Source organism: Macaca nemestrina, chromosome 1 (assembly GCF_043159975.1).
Source record: "Macaca nemestrina isolate mMacNem1 chromosome 1, mMacNem.hap1, whole genome shotgun sequence".
NCBI lineage: Eukaryota > Metazoa > Chordata > Mammalia > Primates > Cercopithecidae > Macaca > Macaca nemestrina.
The window spans coordinates 144,627,424-144,644,930 of record NC_092125.1 but is presented as its reverse complement, the minus strand read 5'-3'; the positions used below and the strand labels follow the sequence as shown (position 1 = coordinate 144,644,930).

The 17,507-nt window shown below is 39.3% G+C and overlaps 1 protein-coding gene across 2 annotated transcripts in view; it reads right to left on the bottom strand.

Moving 5' to 3' along the window:
• LOC105482814 (kynurenine aminotransferase 3) overlaps positions 1-17,507 on the bottom strand; it is a 62,895-nt gene that overhangs the window by 29,212 nt on the left and 16,176 nt on the right. For both annotated transcript variants that reach the window (XM_011743163.3, XM_011743162.2), the window contains exons 2-3: positions 9,882-9,940; positions 9,148-9,292 (exon numbers count right to left, since the gene is read on the bottom strand). In XM_011743163.3, coding sequence (XP_011741465.1) covers positions 9,148-9,292; positions 9,882-9,937 — 201 coding nt within the window. In that variant the 5' untranslated portion in view covers positions 9,938-9,940. The remainder of the gene's footprint in view (positions 1-9,147; positions 9,293-9,881; positions 9,941-17,507) is intronic.

Sequence of the window (17,507 nt, the reverse complement as noted above, 5' to 3'; positions counted from 1 at the left end):
GTAGGGGATCTGAAGACTCCTGGATTAGCTCTCCCTAAGTTCTCTTCTAGGTTCTCTCCCCTTCTTTCCTTTTCTTTCTTCCTTTCCCTTTCCCTCTCCTTGTTTTATTTGGTATTTAAGTCAATATTTCTTGTTGCTTTCCGTCCAGCATCTACCTCCTCATTTTGCTTTTGAAGTACCATCCTGATTTTCTATCCCCTGAGAGTAAGAATGCAAATGCAGGTCATGTGCCTTTGTTTGAAAGCACTTTGGGCTCTGGAGCAATAAACTGAGTCCCTTTGAATTTTACTCTAATAGCAGGTCTAACGAATTCTAGCAAAAGGAGATCTGAAAAGCAACTGTAAACACTATACACATTTCTTAGAATGATAAATGTTTGTGTTTTTAAAATTAAAAATTTAAATACAAAAATAATTTATGCTTCATGTAATAAGTAAAACTAGGCAAAGATGTGTAAAAAATTACAATCCCTCCTCAATATTATTTCATTCCCATCCCCCTGAGGTGACCGATGTCCATAGCCTGGTGATAGTGCAACACCACTCTCAGTGCTTATACCAATATAAAAACACATAGACATGTACATACCTATGTATTTACAAAAACTAGAATATACGTATTAATAAATAAGTGGGCATGGTTGTGTTCTAATAAAACTTTATTTACAAAATCTGACAGATTGGACCCATAGGCCATAGATTGCAAAACCCCGCTATAGACCAATTTGAGAAAACTGACAGACAATATTTAGTCTCTCAATCCATGAACATCATTCCCAATTTATTTAGGTATTGCTTAATTTCTCTAAGTAATGTTTTATAGATTTCATTGTACAGATCTTGGATATATTTTAAAAAATTTATTCTTAAATGTTTTGTGTTTTGGGATACTACTATAAATAGTATTTAAAAAAATTTACTTTCTAATTGTTCATTTTAATATATAGAAATACAACTGATTTTTGTGTATTGGCTTTGTGTCCTGTGACCTTGCTCAATTCATTTATTAGTTATAGCAGGCTTTTTTTTCTCTTTTAGAATTCCTTAGGATATTCTATGTACATAGTCATGTTTTCTGAAAATGAGTTTACATTTTTCTTCTCTCTAATCTATGTATCTTTATATCTCACAGGACTCCAGTACCCTGATGAATAACAGTGGTCAGAGTGGACATCTTTGCTGTCTTTTCAATCTTGCTACATTATGTGCATTACAGGTGTAATCTGTAGGTTTCTCATAGATTCCTTTGCTGAGAGTGAGAAAGCTCCATTCTATTCCTAATTGGCTGAAAACTTTTATTATAAATGAGAGTTGAATTTTGTCAGATGTGTTTTCTATATATACTACGTAAGATGATCTTTTTTTTCTGATAATATAGCATAATTGCAATGATTAATTTTTGGATATTAAAACTAACCCTGTATTCCTATGGTAAACCTTACTTGGTCAGGATGTATTACTTTTTATATCTTTATACACAGGGGCACACACACACACGCATGCACACATCTGGATTTGATTTACTAAAATTTCACAATTTTTGTTTCTATGTTCATGAGAGATATTGAACTGGAGTTTTCTTTCTTTCTTTCTCTGGCATTTTTAAAATCAGTTTTTGTATCAGGGTAATGCTGAAACTAATTTTATGAGACCAGCATTACCCTGATACAAAACCCCTGATTAAAAGGTCAGACAGGGCCGGGCGCGGTGGCTCACGCCTGTAATCCCAGCACTTTGGGAGGCCGAGGCGGGCGGATCACAAGGTCAGGAGATCGAGACCACGGTGAAACCCCGTCTCTACTAAAAATACAAAAAATTAGCCGGGCGCGGTAGTGGGCGCCTGTAGTCCCAGCTACTCGGGAGGCTGAGGCAGGAGAATGGCGTGAACCCGGGAGGCGGAGCTTGCAGTGAGCCGAGATCGCGCCACTGCACTCCAGCCTGGGCGACAGAGCGAGACTCCGTCTCAAAAAAAAAAAAAAAAAAAAAAAAGGTCAGACAGAACCATTAGGCATTTATTTTTCAAATTACAAAAATTGTTGATCAATAAGTAAAAGTTTTCCATCCTGCTCCATTTTCTGAATGTGCAGAATTGGTATTATTAGGTTGGTGCAAAAGTAATTGTGTTTTTGTCATTAAAATTAATGGAAAAACCGTAATTACTTTTGAACCAACTTAATAGTTCTTCCTTAAATGCTTGGTAGAATTCACTAATAAGCCATCTAGGTATTGCAGTTTATTTGCAGGAAGACTTTAATTACAAATTCATTTTCTTTTTTTTTTTTTTTTTTTTTTGAGACAGAGTCTCATTCTGTCACCCAGGCTGGAGTGCAGTGGAGTGATCTCAGCTCACTGCAAGCTCCGCCTCCCAGGTTCACGTCATTCTTCTGCCTCAGCCTCCCAAGTAGCTGGGACTACAGGTACCCGCCACCACACCTGGCTAATTTTTTGTATTTTTAGTAGAGACGGGGTTTCATCATGTTAGCCAGGATGGTCTCCATCTCCTGACCTCGTGATCCACCCACCTCAGCCTCCCAAATTGCTGGGATTACAGGTGTGAGCCACTGTGCCTGGCCACAAATTCATTTTCTTTCATTGACATAGGGCTAGTTGCATTTTTCATCTCTCCTTGTGTCAGTTTAGGTAATTTGTATCTTTTTTTTTTATTTTTTAAAATTTTATTTATTTATTTATTTATTTTTATACTTTAAGTTCTAGGATACATGTGCACGACGTGCAGGTTTGTTACATATGTATACTTGTGCCATGTTGGTATGCTGCACCCATCAACTCATCAGCACCCATCAACTCATCATTTACATCAGGTATAACTCCCAATGCCATCCTTACCCCCTCCCCGCTCCCCATAATAGGCCCTGGTGTGTGATGTTCCCCTTCCGGAGTCCAAGTGATCTCATTGTTCAATTCCCATCTCTGAGTGACAACATGCGGTGTTTCGTTTTCTGTTCTTGCGATAGTTTTCTGAGAATGATGGTTTCCAGCTGCATCCACGTCCCTACAAAGGACATGAACTCATCCTTTATTATAAGTGCATAATATTCCACATTTTCTGTGTATATGTGCCACATTTTCTTAATCCAGTCTGTCACTGATGGACATTTGGGTTGATTCCAAGTCTTTGCTATTGTGAATAGTGCCACAATAAACATACGTGTGCATGTGTCTTTATAGCAGCATGATTTATAATCCTTTGGGTATATACCCAGTAATGGGATGGCTGGGTCATATGGTATTTCTAGTTCTAGATTCTTGAGGAATTGCCACACTGTTTTCCACAATCGTTGAACCAGTTTACAATCCCACCAACAGTGTAAAAGTGTTCCTATTTCTCCACATCCTCTCTAGCACTTGCTGTTTCCTGACTTTTTAATGATTGCCATTCTAACTGGTGTGAGATGGTATCTCATTGTGGTTTTGATTGCATTTCTCTGATGGCCAGTGATGATGAGCATTTTTTCATGTGCCTGTTGGCTGTATGGATGTCTTATTTTGAGAAATGTCTATTCATAACCTTTGCCCACTTTTTGATGGGGTTGTTTTTTTCTTGTAAATTTGATTGAGTTCTTTCTAGGTTCTGGATATTAGCTCTTTGTCAGATGAGTACATTGCAAAAATTTTTTCCCATTCTGTAGGTTGCCTGTTCACTCTGATGGTAGTTTCTTTTGCTGTGCAGAAGCTCTTTAGTTTAATTAGATCCCATTTGTCAATTTTGGGAATGGAAGTTCATTCATGATTTGGCTCCCTGTTTGTTTGTTACCGGTATAAGAATGCCTGTGATTTTTGCACATTGATTTTGTATCCTGAGACTTTACTGAAGTTGCTTCTCAGCTTAAGGAGATTTTGGGCTGAGATGATGGGGTTTTCTAAATATACGACCATGTCATCTGCAAACAGGGACAATTTGACTTCTTATTTTCCTAACTGAATACCCTTTATTTCTTTCTCTTGCCTGATTGCCCTAGCCAGAACTTCCAACACTATGTTGAATAGGAGTGGTGAGAGAGGGCATCCCTGTCTTGTGCCAGTTTTCAAAGGGAATGCTTCCAGTTTTTGCCCATTCAGTATGATATTGGCTGTGGGTTTGTCATAAATAGCTCTTACTATTTTGAGATACGTTCCATCAATACCGAATTTATTGAGAGTTTTTAGCATGAAGGGCTGTTGAATTTTGTCAAAGGCCTTTTCTGCATCTATTGAGACAATCATGTGGTTTTTGTCTTTGGTTCTGTTTATATGCTGGATTACGTTTATTGATTTGTATATGTTGAACCAGCCTTGCATCCCAGGGATGAAGCCCACTTGATCATGGTGGATAAGCTTTTTGATGTGCTGCTGGATTTGGTTTGCCAGCATTTTATTGAGGATTTTTGCATCGATGTTCATCAGGGATATTGATCTAAATTTCTCTTTTTTTGTTGTGTCTCTGCCAGGCTTTGGTATCAGGATGATGTTGGCCTCATAAAATGAGTTAGGGAGGATTCCCTTTTTCTATTGATTGGAATAGTTTCAGAAGGAATGGTACCAGCTCCTCCTTGTACCTCTGGTAGAATTCGGCTGTGAATCCGTCTGGTCCTGGACTTTTTTTGGTTGGTAGGCTATTAATTATTGCCTCAATTTCAGAGCCTGTTATTGGTCTATTCACGGATTCAACTTCTTCCTGGTTTAGTCTTGGGAGAGTGTAAGTGTCCAGGAAATTATACATTTCTTCTAGGTTTTCTAGTTTATTTGCATAGAGGTGTTTATAGTATTCTGTGATGGTAGTTTGTATTTCTGTGGGGTCGGTGGTGATAGTCCCTTTATCATTTTTTATTGTGTCTATTTGATTCTTTTCTCTTTTCTTCTTTATTAGTCTGACTAGCAGTCTATCAATTTTGTTGATCTTTTCAAAAAACCAGCTCCTGGATTCATTGAATTTTTGAAGGGTTTTTTGTGTCTCTATCTCCATCAGTTCTGCTCTGATCTTAGTTATTTCTTGCCTTCTGCTAGCTTTTGAATGTGTTTGCTCTTGCTTCTCTAGTTCTTTTAATTGTGATGTTAGGGTGTCAATTTTAGATCTTTCCTGCTTTCTCTTGTGGGCATTTAGTGCTATAAATTTCCCTCTACACATTGCTTTAAATGTGTCCCAGAGATTCTGGTATATTGTATCTTTGTTCTCATTGGTTTCAAACAACATCTTTATTTCTGCCTTCATTTCGTTATGTACCCAGTAGTCATTCAGGAGCAGGTTGTTCAGTTTCCATGTAGTTGAGTGGTTTTGATTGATTTTCTTAGTCCTGAGTTCTAGTTTGATTGCACTGTAGTCTGAGCAATAGTTTGTTATAATTTCTGTTCTTGTACATTTGTTGAGGAGTGCTTTACTTCCAACTATGTGATCAATTTTGGAATAAGTGCGATGTGGTGCTGAGACGAATGTATATTCTGTTGATTTGGGGTGGAGAGTTCTATAGATGTCTATTAGGTCCACTTGTTGCAGAGTTGAGTTCAATTCCTGGATATCCTTGTTAACTTTCTGTCTCATTGATCTGTCTAATGTTGACAGTGGGGTGTTGAAGTCCCCCATTATTATTGTATGGGAGTCCAAGTCTCTTTGTAAGTCTCTAAGGACTTGCTTTATGAATCTGGGTGCTCCTGTATTGGGCGCATATATATTGAGGATAGTTAGCTCTTCCTGTTGAATTGATCCCTTTACCATTATGTAATGGCCTTCTTTGTCTCTTTTGATCTTTGATGGTTTAAAGTCTGTTTTATCAGAGACTAGTATTGCAACCCTTGCTTTTTTTGTTCTCCATTTGCTTGGTAGATCTTCCTCCATCCCTTTATTTTGAGCCTATGTATATCTCTGCATGTGAGATGGGTCTCCTGAATACAGCAAACTGATGGGTCTTGACTCTTTATCCAATTTGCCAGTCTGTGTCTTTTAATTGGACCATTTAGTCCATTTACATTTAAGGTTAATATTATTATGCATGAACTTGATCCTGTCATTGTGATATTAGCTGGTTATTTTGCTTGTTAGTTGATGCAGTTTCTTCCTAGCATTGATGGTCTTTACATTTTGGCATGTTTTTGCAATGGATGGTACCGGTTGTTCCTTTCCATGTTTAGTGCTTCCTTCAGGGTCTCTTGTAGGGCAGGCCTGGTGGTGACAAAATCTCTAAGCATTTGCTTGTCTGCAAAGGATTTTATTTCTCCTTCACTGATGAAACTTAATTTGGCCGGATATGAAATTCTGGGTTGAAAATTCTTTTCTTGGCCCCCACTCTCTTCTAGCTTGTAGAGTTTCTGCTGAGAGATCTGCTGTTAATCTGATGGGCTTCCCTTTGTGGGTAACCCGGCCTTTCTCTCTGGCTGCCCTTAACAGTTTTTCCTTCATTTCAACTTTGGTGAATCTGACAATTATGTGTCTTGGAGTTGCTCTTCTCGAGCAGTATCTTTGTGGCGTTCTTTGTATTTCTGAATTTGAATGTTGTCCTGCCTTACTAGGTTGGGGAAGTTCTCTTGGATGATATCCTGCAGAGTGTTTTCCAACTTGGTTCCATTTTCCCCATCACTTTCAGGCACACCAATCAGACGTAGATTTGGTCTTTTCACATAATCCCATATTTCTTGGAGGCTTTGCTGATTTCTTTTTCCTTTTTTTTCTCTAGACTTCTCTTCTCACTTCATTTGATTCATTTGATCTTTAATCATTGATACTCTTTCTTCCAGTTGATCGAGTTGGTTACTGAAGCTTGTGCATTTGTCACGTATTTCTCGTGTCATGGTTTTTATCTCTGTCAGTTTATTTATGGCCTTCTCTGCATTGACTATTCAAGTTATCCATTCTTCCATTCTTTTTTCAAGATTTTTAGTTTCTTTGCACTGGGTACGTAGTTCCTCCTTTAGCTCTGAGAAGTTTGATGGACTGAAGCCTTCTTCTCTCAACTCGTCAAAGTCATTCTCCATCCAGCTTTGATCTGTTGCTAGCGATGAGTAGCGTTCCTTTGGAGGGGCAGATGTGCTCTGATTTTTTGAATTTTTTGAATTTCCAGCTTTTCTGCCCTGGTTTTTCCCCATCTTTGTGGTTTTATCTGCTTTTGGTCTTTCTTTGATGCTGGTGACGTACTGATGGGGTTTTGGTGTGGGTGTCCTTTCTGTTTGTTAGTTTTCCTTCTAACAGTCAGGACCCTCAGCTCTAGGTCTGTTGGAGATTGCTTGAGGTCCACTCCAGACTCTGTTTGCCTGGTTATCAGTAGCGGAGGCTGCAGAAGATAGAATACTGCTGTACAGCGAGTGTTGCTGTTTGATTCTTGCTCTGGAAGCTTCGTCTCAGGGGTGTACCCTGCTGTGTGAGGTGTCAGTCTGCACCTAGTGGGGGATGTCCCCCAGTTAGGCTACTCAGGGGTCAGGGACCCACTTGAGCAGGCAGACTGTTCTCAGATCTCAGCCTCTGTGCTGGGAGATCCACTGCTCTCTTCAAAGCTGTCAGACAGGGTTATTAACATCTGCAGAGGTTTCTGCTGCCTTTTTTTTTTTTTTTTTTGCTATGCCCTGTCCCCAGAGGTGGAGTCTACAGAGACAGGTAGGCCTCCTTGAGCTGCGGTGGGCTCCACCCAGTTCGAGCTTCCCGGAGGCTTTGTTTACCTACTTAAGTCTCAGCAATGGCGGGCACCCCTCCCTCAGCCTCGCTGCTGCCTTGCAGTTAGATCTCAGAGTGCTGTGCTAGCAGTGAGGGAGGCTCCGTGGGCATGGGACCCTCCCGGCCAGGTGTGGGATATAATCTCCTGGTGTGCTGTTTGCTAAGACTCTTGGTAAAGGGCAGTATTAGGGTGGGAGTTACCCAATTTTCCAGGTGTTGTGTGTCTCAGTTTCTAAAGGGATTCCCTTCCCCCTTGCGCTTCCCAGGTGAGGTGATGCCTCGCCCTGCTTCAGCTCTCACTGGTCGGGCTGCACAAGCTGACCAGCACCAATTGTCTGGTACTCCCCAGTGAGATGAACCCGGTACCTCAGTTGAAAATGCAGAAATCGCCCGTCTTCTGTGTCGCTGGCGCTGGGAGCTGGAGGCTGGAGCTGTTCCTATTCGGCCATCTTGCTTGCACCCCTCCTGTATCTTTTAAATAATCTGTTCATTTCATCCAAGTTGTCAATGTATTAACATAAAATTATACCTAATATTATCCTATTATTGCTTTCAGGTCTGCATGATCAGTAATTATATTCCTTCTTTCATTCTTCATATGGTACTTTGAGTTTTCTCTTTTTTATTGGTCAATCTAGGTAAAACTTTTACTTACTGTTCTTTTCAAAGAACCAGCTTTTGGTTTCATTAATTTTCTCTATTGTTGGTTTATTTCTAGCCTTTCATTATGGATTTGTATAGACTGGGGAGTGAGTTATGTTGAGTAGGTCTGAGATGGAGGTCTGTAGGGTGGGCCAGGGATTGAGAGTCTATGAAGAGCAGGGATTCTCACCAGTGTCAAACCCTGTGACACAGGTAAGTTTCACTGCTTTTCCCTGTGCTATTCCCAAAGCAAAATCCTTCTATAGATTTTTATAGTTAGACCACTATAAAAGCCAAAAAGGCTTCCTCCTATACCATTCCCCTCCCCATTTCCCACAATATCATGAAAGGAAAAGACAAGTGGTCATACATATGATAACTGCATGGCTCTTGGCACAACAGATATAAGTCTACAGTTCAAAGGTACATTTGATTTAGAAAATCTTTGGCTATCCTAGGCATTTAATTACAGAAGGATGGGAGTGAGCTGGGACAGGGAGGAAAAAGGTAACTAGTTGGGTATAGAGTATATTAAATAAAGGGTCAGTGCTGAGGCTGCATAAATGTTGATGAGATAGAAAAGACATATCTCAAGAGAATATTGTTCCTTATCTTGTTGCCATAGGATCCTATCTTGGAGCAACAGTAAAGTAAGGGCCAAAAGAAAAGTGTAGAAGAGCTGGAAGTAGAGGAAGGCTCATCCCAGGACATAGGGCAAGGGCAGAAGTTTCTGTGTTGCTAGGATGGGACAGCTGGTCCCAGGAAGTCACTTACATATGAATGACAGAAGTGCACATGCGCACACACACACACACACACACCCTAATATAAAATAAAAGCTCACGCCCCATATGGTCTTGATATACTTACAAAGCCTCGTGTATACTGATTCAGGCTATCGATTGCTGAAATCTTTGATAATTCTTCTTTTACATATGTAGGAGGGGATATATCTGGAAAGCCTTGGCCAAGATTCACAACAGAAGGGTCTGCAGCCAATTTGGTAAATTCAATCCTAAGATTGAAAAAAATACTAACATTAATAAGTTCTACAATTATAAAGTTTGCTTTTTTACATCTTATAGTCTTATCACAAAACTGACAAATAAGACCCTAGTTTAGTCCTATAGGTTTTAAAAAACGAGTTTCCAACAAAAATTTACCACCCACAAAATCAGTTTACCAAATAGAATGATGGCTGAATTTATGAATCCAATGTCCCTTACAAACCTCAGTTTCATGCTACCCATATTTTAACCATATATATATATTTTCTCAACAATTCCAGCTGCTGCTAAGTTCTTTCATCAACTATTAGAGAACAGAACTAATAAGAAAAGTTCCTGGATTGGAAGGTAAGTTCCATGAGGGCATTAGCATTGTCCTTTTCTATCCCATATGTCCAGTGTCCAGCACAGGGCATAGCACATGTGCCAAATGAACAATTCAGTATATGGATTGCTAACTTCCTTCCATTTTCATTTAATGGATGAATTAAATGAGGACCTTTATTTATAGATGGGGCAAAAAAACTCCCATCTAAAGATGTGCAAATATGTAGGAAAACCTCACTAAATTATTATTATTTATTTTAAGATACTCACCACATATTACCATCAAGTCCTTCAATCCGTTTTGCATTTGTGAATTTCAATGACATTTTCTGAAATACATAAATATTGACAAGGAATTGCCTTAGTCAAAATTTTAAAATGCCAGTGAATCATGGGTCACTTTTCTTCCTTTCCCCTACTGTTCCCATGTAAATAGTAGTTCCATAAAGATAAATCTTAGATTCCAACACAAAATTCTGAAGAGGAATTCATCTCCCACCTACTACTGAAGGAATGCCTTTTTTTTTTTCTCAGACATGGTTGCCCAGGTTGGAATGCAGTGGTGTGATCCTGGCTCACTGCAACTTCAACTGCCCAGGCTCAAGCAATCCTCCTGTCTCAGTCTCCTGAGTAGCTGGGACTATAGGCATATCCCACTGTGTCAAACTATTTTGTTTTTGTTGTTGTTTGTTTGTATTTTTTATAGAGACAGGGTCTTGTGGTGTTGCCCAGGTTGGCCTCAAATTCCTGGCCTCAAATGATCCTCCTACCTTGGCCTCTCAAAGTTTGGGATTACAGGTGTGAGCTACCATGCTTGGCTGGAAGGAATGCTTTTTTAAAAATGAAATTTAGATGTTCATCTTCTCACCTAAGGACAAAAAGTATCATCCTACCCTAGAAAGCTAATCAGTTTGAAGGCTTGTAATGTAGTAAAGAGAACAATAATAATATTTTAAAAGTCAGTTCAAAAAAATATCTTCAGCCATGCTCTGAAGATCATTTTAGGTAAGACGTACTAAGAGTTTCACAAGTAAGTTCCTTGTATGACATATAGGAAAGACTCAACAAATGGTTTTAAAGCTGCTCACTAAGGGGTTCCGTAATTATTGCTAACATTATTGAGTACTGAGTATGTACTAGGTACTGTTCTAAGTGCTTTACATAATTACCTCATTATTAACGTATATTTAAAAAATATGTAGTAGTCGTATTACATAGTTCAAACTATGAGGCACAGAGGTACAGAGAGGTTAACATCACACAGCTTTTCACATCTGCTCAAGTTTATGAAAGCCAGTAATATTTAAACCCAAGCAAGTTCAACTCAGGATCTGAACCCAGACAGTCTGACTCCAGAATCCATACTCAGAACTATTATATAATTTTATACTGTCTTTTATATAATAAGACCTTCTAAAATTATTACTAGAATGCTGCCTCTTAAAAGTATATTATAAATTTAGGATGAGCTTACTTATACCAAGCAAGCTAAGGTTGTGGTAGAAAAATAGGAATTAAAATTATCACATAGCATACAATTTTTTAGTTCTTTAGATTCTAAAATTGAGTTTTATACTATCTCTCAAAAGTATTGAATTAGCTTTGAGTTCATTGTTAACAAGCTGGTAGAAATAAAAAAATGATTGACAGCAAAGAATTTTTTGCAAAGAATTTTTTTTTTCAAAGAATTTTCTAATAGAATATTAATGTAATTTTAATTCAATCTGGGAAGAAGATAACGATCATGGTTATTAAATAGACCATTGTTCTCATTCTATTCTAAATAATGGGACCAAGAAAAATACCTTTTTTAGTCTCATATTTTTAGTCTTTGAAACTCCAGTGAAGTAAATCACATGAAAATTCTCTAGAAGTTAAAACGCTTGCTCGAATAGCATTATAATTACCCACCTGAACCTGATGCCATTCCAGAGACAACAGTTGTACAACTACCAAGTTCTAGCATGATAGATAGAAACATATATCTTAACAAATGCTCTTTTCTGTCTCTAAAACAATGTTTAAAGCTTAATTCATTCAGTAGAGACCACAAACACAAAGGATGATTTATACATAAAAAAGTGAGGATGATGTGCTGTAGATAATTTAGACGCAAAGTCCAACTTTACTTAAAATTATTTAGGTAATTGAGGTTGAAATGCACTTTCAGGTTTAATTTTCTTTAAAATTTGTTTCTAGACCGGCCTCTTCTCTCATTGTTCCTCCTGCTTCCTCTTCCCTCCCAATTCTATGCCACACCCATTCTAATTTTTCAAATAGTCCATGTTCTCTCTCATTTCAGTAGTTTCATGTGTGATCTTTGCTATGCCCAAATGCTCTTTCTATACCAACGTTTCTCAATGTTTTTTTTTTTTTTTTAATCATTGCCCACCTAAGGAGACTTTCTTAGAATTTTTTTCCTAGTCATCTTCCCTCCCCTCAATTAAATATTAAGAGGAATGCAATTTTGTCAGGTAGGATTGAGCTTTGGATGGTGACAAAACGGTGTGATAGCTAACATTTATCTTGTCTGCCAAGCATCCATTTTCTTCTCCTGGGGTAGGTCATGCCCTTGTTGAGAATGTATGTTCTCTACTCAGTCCAATTCCTGGTCCCCACCACCCTTCCTTGCACTTGGCTAACTCGTATTCCACCTGCCACGTGCAGTTCTCAAATTTGACTGCATTCTCTCCTGAAAGCCTTCTTTGGTTCCACGAGTCAGGGTCAGGTGCTTCTCCTATGTGCTTCCATTAAATGCAGTACAGCAAGTCATCACTTAAAAGTGTCATATAGGTTCTTGGAAACTGCAACTTTAAGCAAAATGATATACAGCATGACCAATTTTACCATAGGCTAATTGAGATAAATAAGAGTTCAGTTTCTACAGCATATTTCTGGTCACAAAAACGTTGCTATACTTCTAAATAAAGACTGAAACACTTCTAATATGAAACATTGAAATAAATGTGAGCTATACATACATTTATTTTAAGGAATTTGCTTATGTGTTTGTGAGGGCTGGCAAATCTGAAATCTGCAGAGCAAGTTGGAGACTCAGGGAAGAACTGATGCTGTAACTGGAGTCAGAAGAACTCCCTCTTCCTTGAGGACCTCAGTCTTTTCCTCTTAAGGTCTTCCACTGAATGAGGCTCACCCATATTATGGATGGTAATTGGCTTTACTGAAAGTCTACTGATTTAAACGTTAATCTCATCTAAAATACCCCTTCACAGCAATACCTAGACTGATGTTTGGCAAATATCTGGGTACCATGGCATAGCCAAGGCGACACCATCACAGTGGCCAACATATAGTTATATGCCTAGCACATAGCAAGTTTTTAATAATTATCTGATGAATTTTTTTAAAAAACCTCACTCACATTACAGGGTGAAATTATAGTGTCAGTTAGCTGTGTCAGTCAGCTAAAGTTAATTTATGCTTCAGTGATAAATGACCCCAAAGTCTTGGTGGCCTAAAATCATAAAGGTTTTCTTGCTTATACTACATATCCACTGAGGTTCAGCTGCTGCCCTGGTCTGTGTCACTGTCATTCTGAGACATAGGCTGATGAAACAGCCTCCACCTGGAACACTGCCTGTTTCATGGCAGAAGGAAGAGGCTCTTAAAAGATTCTGTTAGGATGTGCACACATCGCTTCTTTTCATATTTTATTGGGTAGAGCAATTTCACGGCTAAGCTTCCCATCAGTGCGGCAAGGAAATGTAACTGTCCAGCAGGGAAGAGCAGCAAATAATTGTGAAAAACAACATGGCAGAAATGAAGTCTGGCGGTATAATGAGATACATGGTTGTTATGGGTTGCACCATGTCCCCCCTTAGTTTCATATGTTGAAGTCCTAACTCCCAATTCCTCTGGATGTAATCTTATGTGGATATAGGGTTACTGCAGATGTAATTAGTTAAGATGAGGTCATTAGCGTGAACCCTAATCCAGTATGACTGGTGGTCTTACAAAAAGGTGACATCTGGACATAGACATAGACCCTGTGTGACGATGAAGGCACAGACTAAGGTGATGCTCCTGCCAGCCAAGGAAGGCAGAGATTTCCAGGCAATCACCAGATGATAGTGGGGTTGAGGGGTATAGAACAGTCTTATTCACAGCCCTCAGAAGGAACCGGACCTGCTGATACTTATCTGAGACTTTTAGTCTCCTGAACACTGAGGGAATAAACTGCTGTTATTTAATAAGCCACCTAGTTTGTAGTACTTTGTTAAGGCAACCTGAGGGAACTAACACACTGGTGAAAGTTTACAAGACACTATACAATGTTTGGAGTCACCAAGATTCAGCAGCAGATGCAAACGCTCACTGTCTAAGTAAGAACTACTTTTCAGAGCAGATCCAGTATCAGGTAATTAAAATAAACCTGGAATCCTATGGGGAAATCAGGGCATGAGTCCCATGCAAGTAAGGGAATGTCTATAAGGCTTGTATAACTTTTGGATCCGCTAACCCTGTTATATGACTTTGGCTACCAGGGCGATTAAAGGTCTATATTTCATGTTATTAACGCAAAACTGCTAGTGAAATCAAAGGTAGCATCTTTTAACCTTACTTTTGCTAACTTGAAGCTAAAACAATGAAGTTCTAGAAATTCACCACCAGGTGGCAATCTTGACAAAGGTAAGGAAAAGATTAAGTCTAGTTTGGACAGATGAAAAACACTAATAGTATATGTTGAACCCATGATCTTAAGACCCTAGTACATCAAAGTTTCAATTATATATATTTTTAGGACTCTTCTCATAAGATCTGAGGCAGGTGAGATGGGACAGGTACAGAAAAAGTCGTCCTAAATGATGGCCTGAACTGGGGGAATTGAGGCTGTGGATATCTGTGTAGTATGGGCTGTGAAACAAGTCTTCATCCAGAGAAGCCAAGGTTACAGCCAAAAAGTTTAATATTAGTAACAGTAATAATAAGTGCAAGAAAAGGCCAGACATAGAAAACGCAAAGCTCATGGTTGGAGAGGGGAGAGGAGAAAACAGAGAAGCAGGCTTGGGAAGCAGATGGATATCATACTTCAGGACCACGAAGAGCAGAAGTGAGCACCCCTTTCATGGGGGGCCTGGATGCTGGGGGGCCCAAACTGTTACTGTCTTTTAGATCTATGAAGTAGGGATTTGTAGTTGCAATCATATGTCATTTAAAAAATATTTTAAATTGTCTCTTAACAAAGTACTGTATCTTAAGTATTTTATGAATTTTCTGAGTCATAAAAATTTCACTTTTAATTACAATGTATATTTTTGATTGTTTTTGTACCATATTTTACTCATTCATTCCCCTGTTGCTGGGCATTTGTTATTTCCAGTGTCTTGTTGTCTTGCAATGCATTTTGGTGTTTTTTTTTGAGACAGAGTCTCGCTGTTGGCCAGGCTGTAGTGCAGTGGCACGATCTCAACTCATTGCAACCTTTGCCTCTTGGGTTCAAGTGATTCCCCTGACTCAGCCTCCTGGGTAGCTGGGATTGAGAGGTGAAGTTAGGTGGACTTCCTGGGTTGAGTGGGGACTTGGATAACTTTTCTGTCTAGCTAGAGGATTATAAATGCACCAATTGGTGCTCTGTGTCTAGCTAAAGGATTGTAAATGCACCAATCAGCACTCTGTAAAAACACACCAATCAGTGCTCTGGGTCTTGCTAAAGGATTGTAAATGCACCAAATCAGCACTCTGTGTCTAGCTAAAGTATTGTAAACGCATCAATCAGCGTTTTGTAAAATGGACCTATCAGCACTCTGTAAAATGGACCAATCAGCAGGATGTGGGTGGGGCCAAATAAGGGAATAAAACCTGCCACCCCAGCCAGCAGAGGCAACCCACCCAAGTCCCCTTCCATGCTGTGGAAGCTTTGTTATTTCACTCTTCATAATAAATCTTGCTGCTGCTCACTCTCTGGGTTCGCACCACCTTTAAGAGCTGTAACACTCACTGCGAGGGTCTGCCGCTTCCTTCTTGAAGTCAGCGAGACTACCAACCCACTGGAAGGAAGAAACTCTGGACATATCTGAAGGAACAAACTCCGGACACACCATCTTTAAGAGCTGTAACACTCACTGTGAGGGTCCACAGCTGCATTCTTGAAGTAAGCGAGACCAAGAACCCACAGGAAGGAATAAATTCCGGACACAGGACTACTGGCATGTGCCACCATGCCCGGCTAATTTTTCATATTTTTAGTATAGATGGGGTTTTACCACATTAGCCAGGATGGTCTCGATCTCCTGACTTCATGATCTGCCCACCTCGGCCTCCCAAAGTGCTGATATTACAGGAATGAGCCACAGCATGCAGCCCTGCATTTTGGTGTTTCTACTGTGCATTTTAATAATATGGTCTCTGCTCTTTTCCCCCTCATTTTAAAGTTTGATGTGGAAGGTGAGTACTCTATTGTAACAAAACTACTAATTATCACAAGAAAGATAATATCCTCAATGTTATAGTCATCTGGTTCTATCAAACTAAACACATTCACTTTTGATGAACATTTATTGAAGCTTTACATTATATATACAACAGAGCCATGTGATGTGCTGCCTCAACACATTTAGTCAATGACAGATCGCATATATGATGGTAGTCCCATAAGACTATACGAAGCAGGCTGAGCATGGTGGCTCATGCCTGTAGTCTCAGCACTTTGGGAGGCCGGGGTGGGCGGACCACCTGAGGTCAGGAGTTTGAGACCATCCCAGCGAACATGGTAAAACCCTGTCTCTATGAAAAATGCAAATATTAACTAAGCGTGGTGGCAAGTGCCTGTAGTCCCAGCTACTCAGGAGGCTGTGGCAGGAGAATCACTTGAACCCAGGAGGCAGAGGTTGCAGTGAGCTGGGATCATGCCACTGCACTCCAGCCTGGGTGACAGAGAGAGACTCCATCTCAAAAACAAACAAACAAAAGACTATATGGAGGTAAAAATTCCTGCTTGCAGCCGGGTGCAGTGGCTCATGCCTATAATCCCAGCACTTTGGGAGGCTGAGGCGGGTGGATCACAAGGTCAGGAGTTCGAGACCAGCCTGGCCAATATGGTGAAACCCTGTCTCTAATAAAAATACAAAAATTAGCTGGGCACAGTGGCATGCGCCTGTAGTCCCAGCTACTCTGGAGGCTGAGGCAGGAGAATTGCACCCGGGAGGCGGAGATTGCAGTGAGCCGAGATCACACCACTGCACCTCAGTCTGAGTAACAGAGCCAGACTCCCTCTCAAACAAAACAAAACAAAACAAATTCCTACTTGCCTAGTGGAGCCATTGTAACATTGTGGCACGATGCATTAGTCATGTGTTTGTGATGATGCTGGTATAAACAAACCTATTGCAGTGCCAGTCATATAAAAGTCTAGAACATAAAATTACATACAGTACATAGTACTCGATACTGATAACAAGCAACTATGTTACTGGCTTATGTATTTACTATACCATACCTTTTATTATTATTTTAGAGTGTACCCTTACTAAAAAAAAAAAAAAAACATTGACTGTAAAACAGCCTCAGGCAGGTCCTTCAGGATATTCTAAAAGAAGACATTGTTATCATAGCAATGACAGCTACATACATGTTATTGCCCCTGAAGACCTTCCACTGGGACAAGACGTGGAGGTAGAACACAGCGATATTGATGATCCAGTTCTGGGTAGGACTAGGCTAACATATGTGTCTTAGTTTTTAACACAAAAAAAGTGAAAAAATGAAATAAAATTTCTAAAAATAGAAAAAAGTTTATAGAATAAGGATATAAAATATTTTGTATAGTTTGTGTGTTATTATGAGTCAAAAATTAAACATTTAAAAAGCTTATAAGGTAAAAAAGTTACAGTAGGTGAATTTGTCTTCTATTTATTATTGAAGAAAAAAGATTTTTCG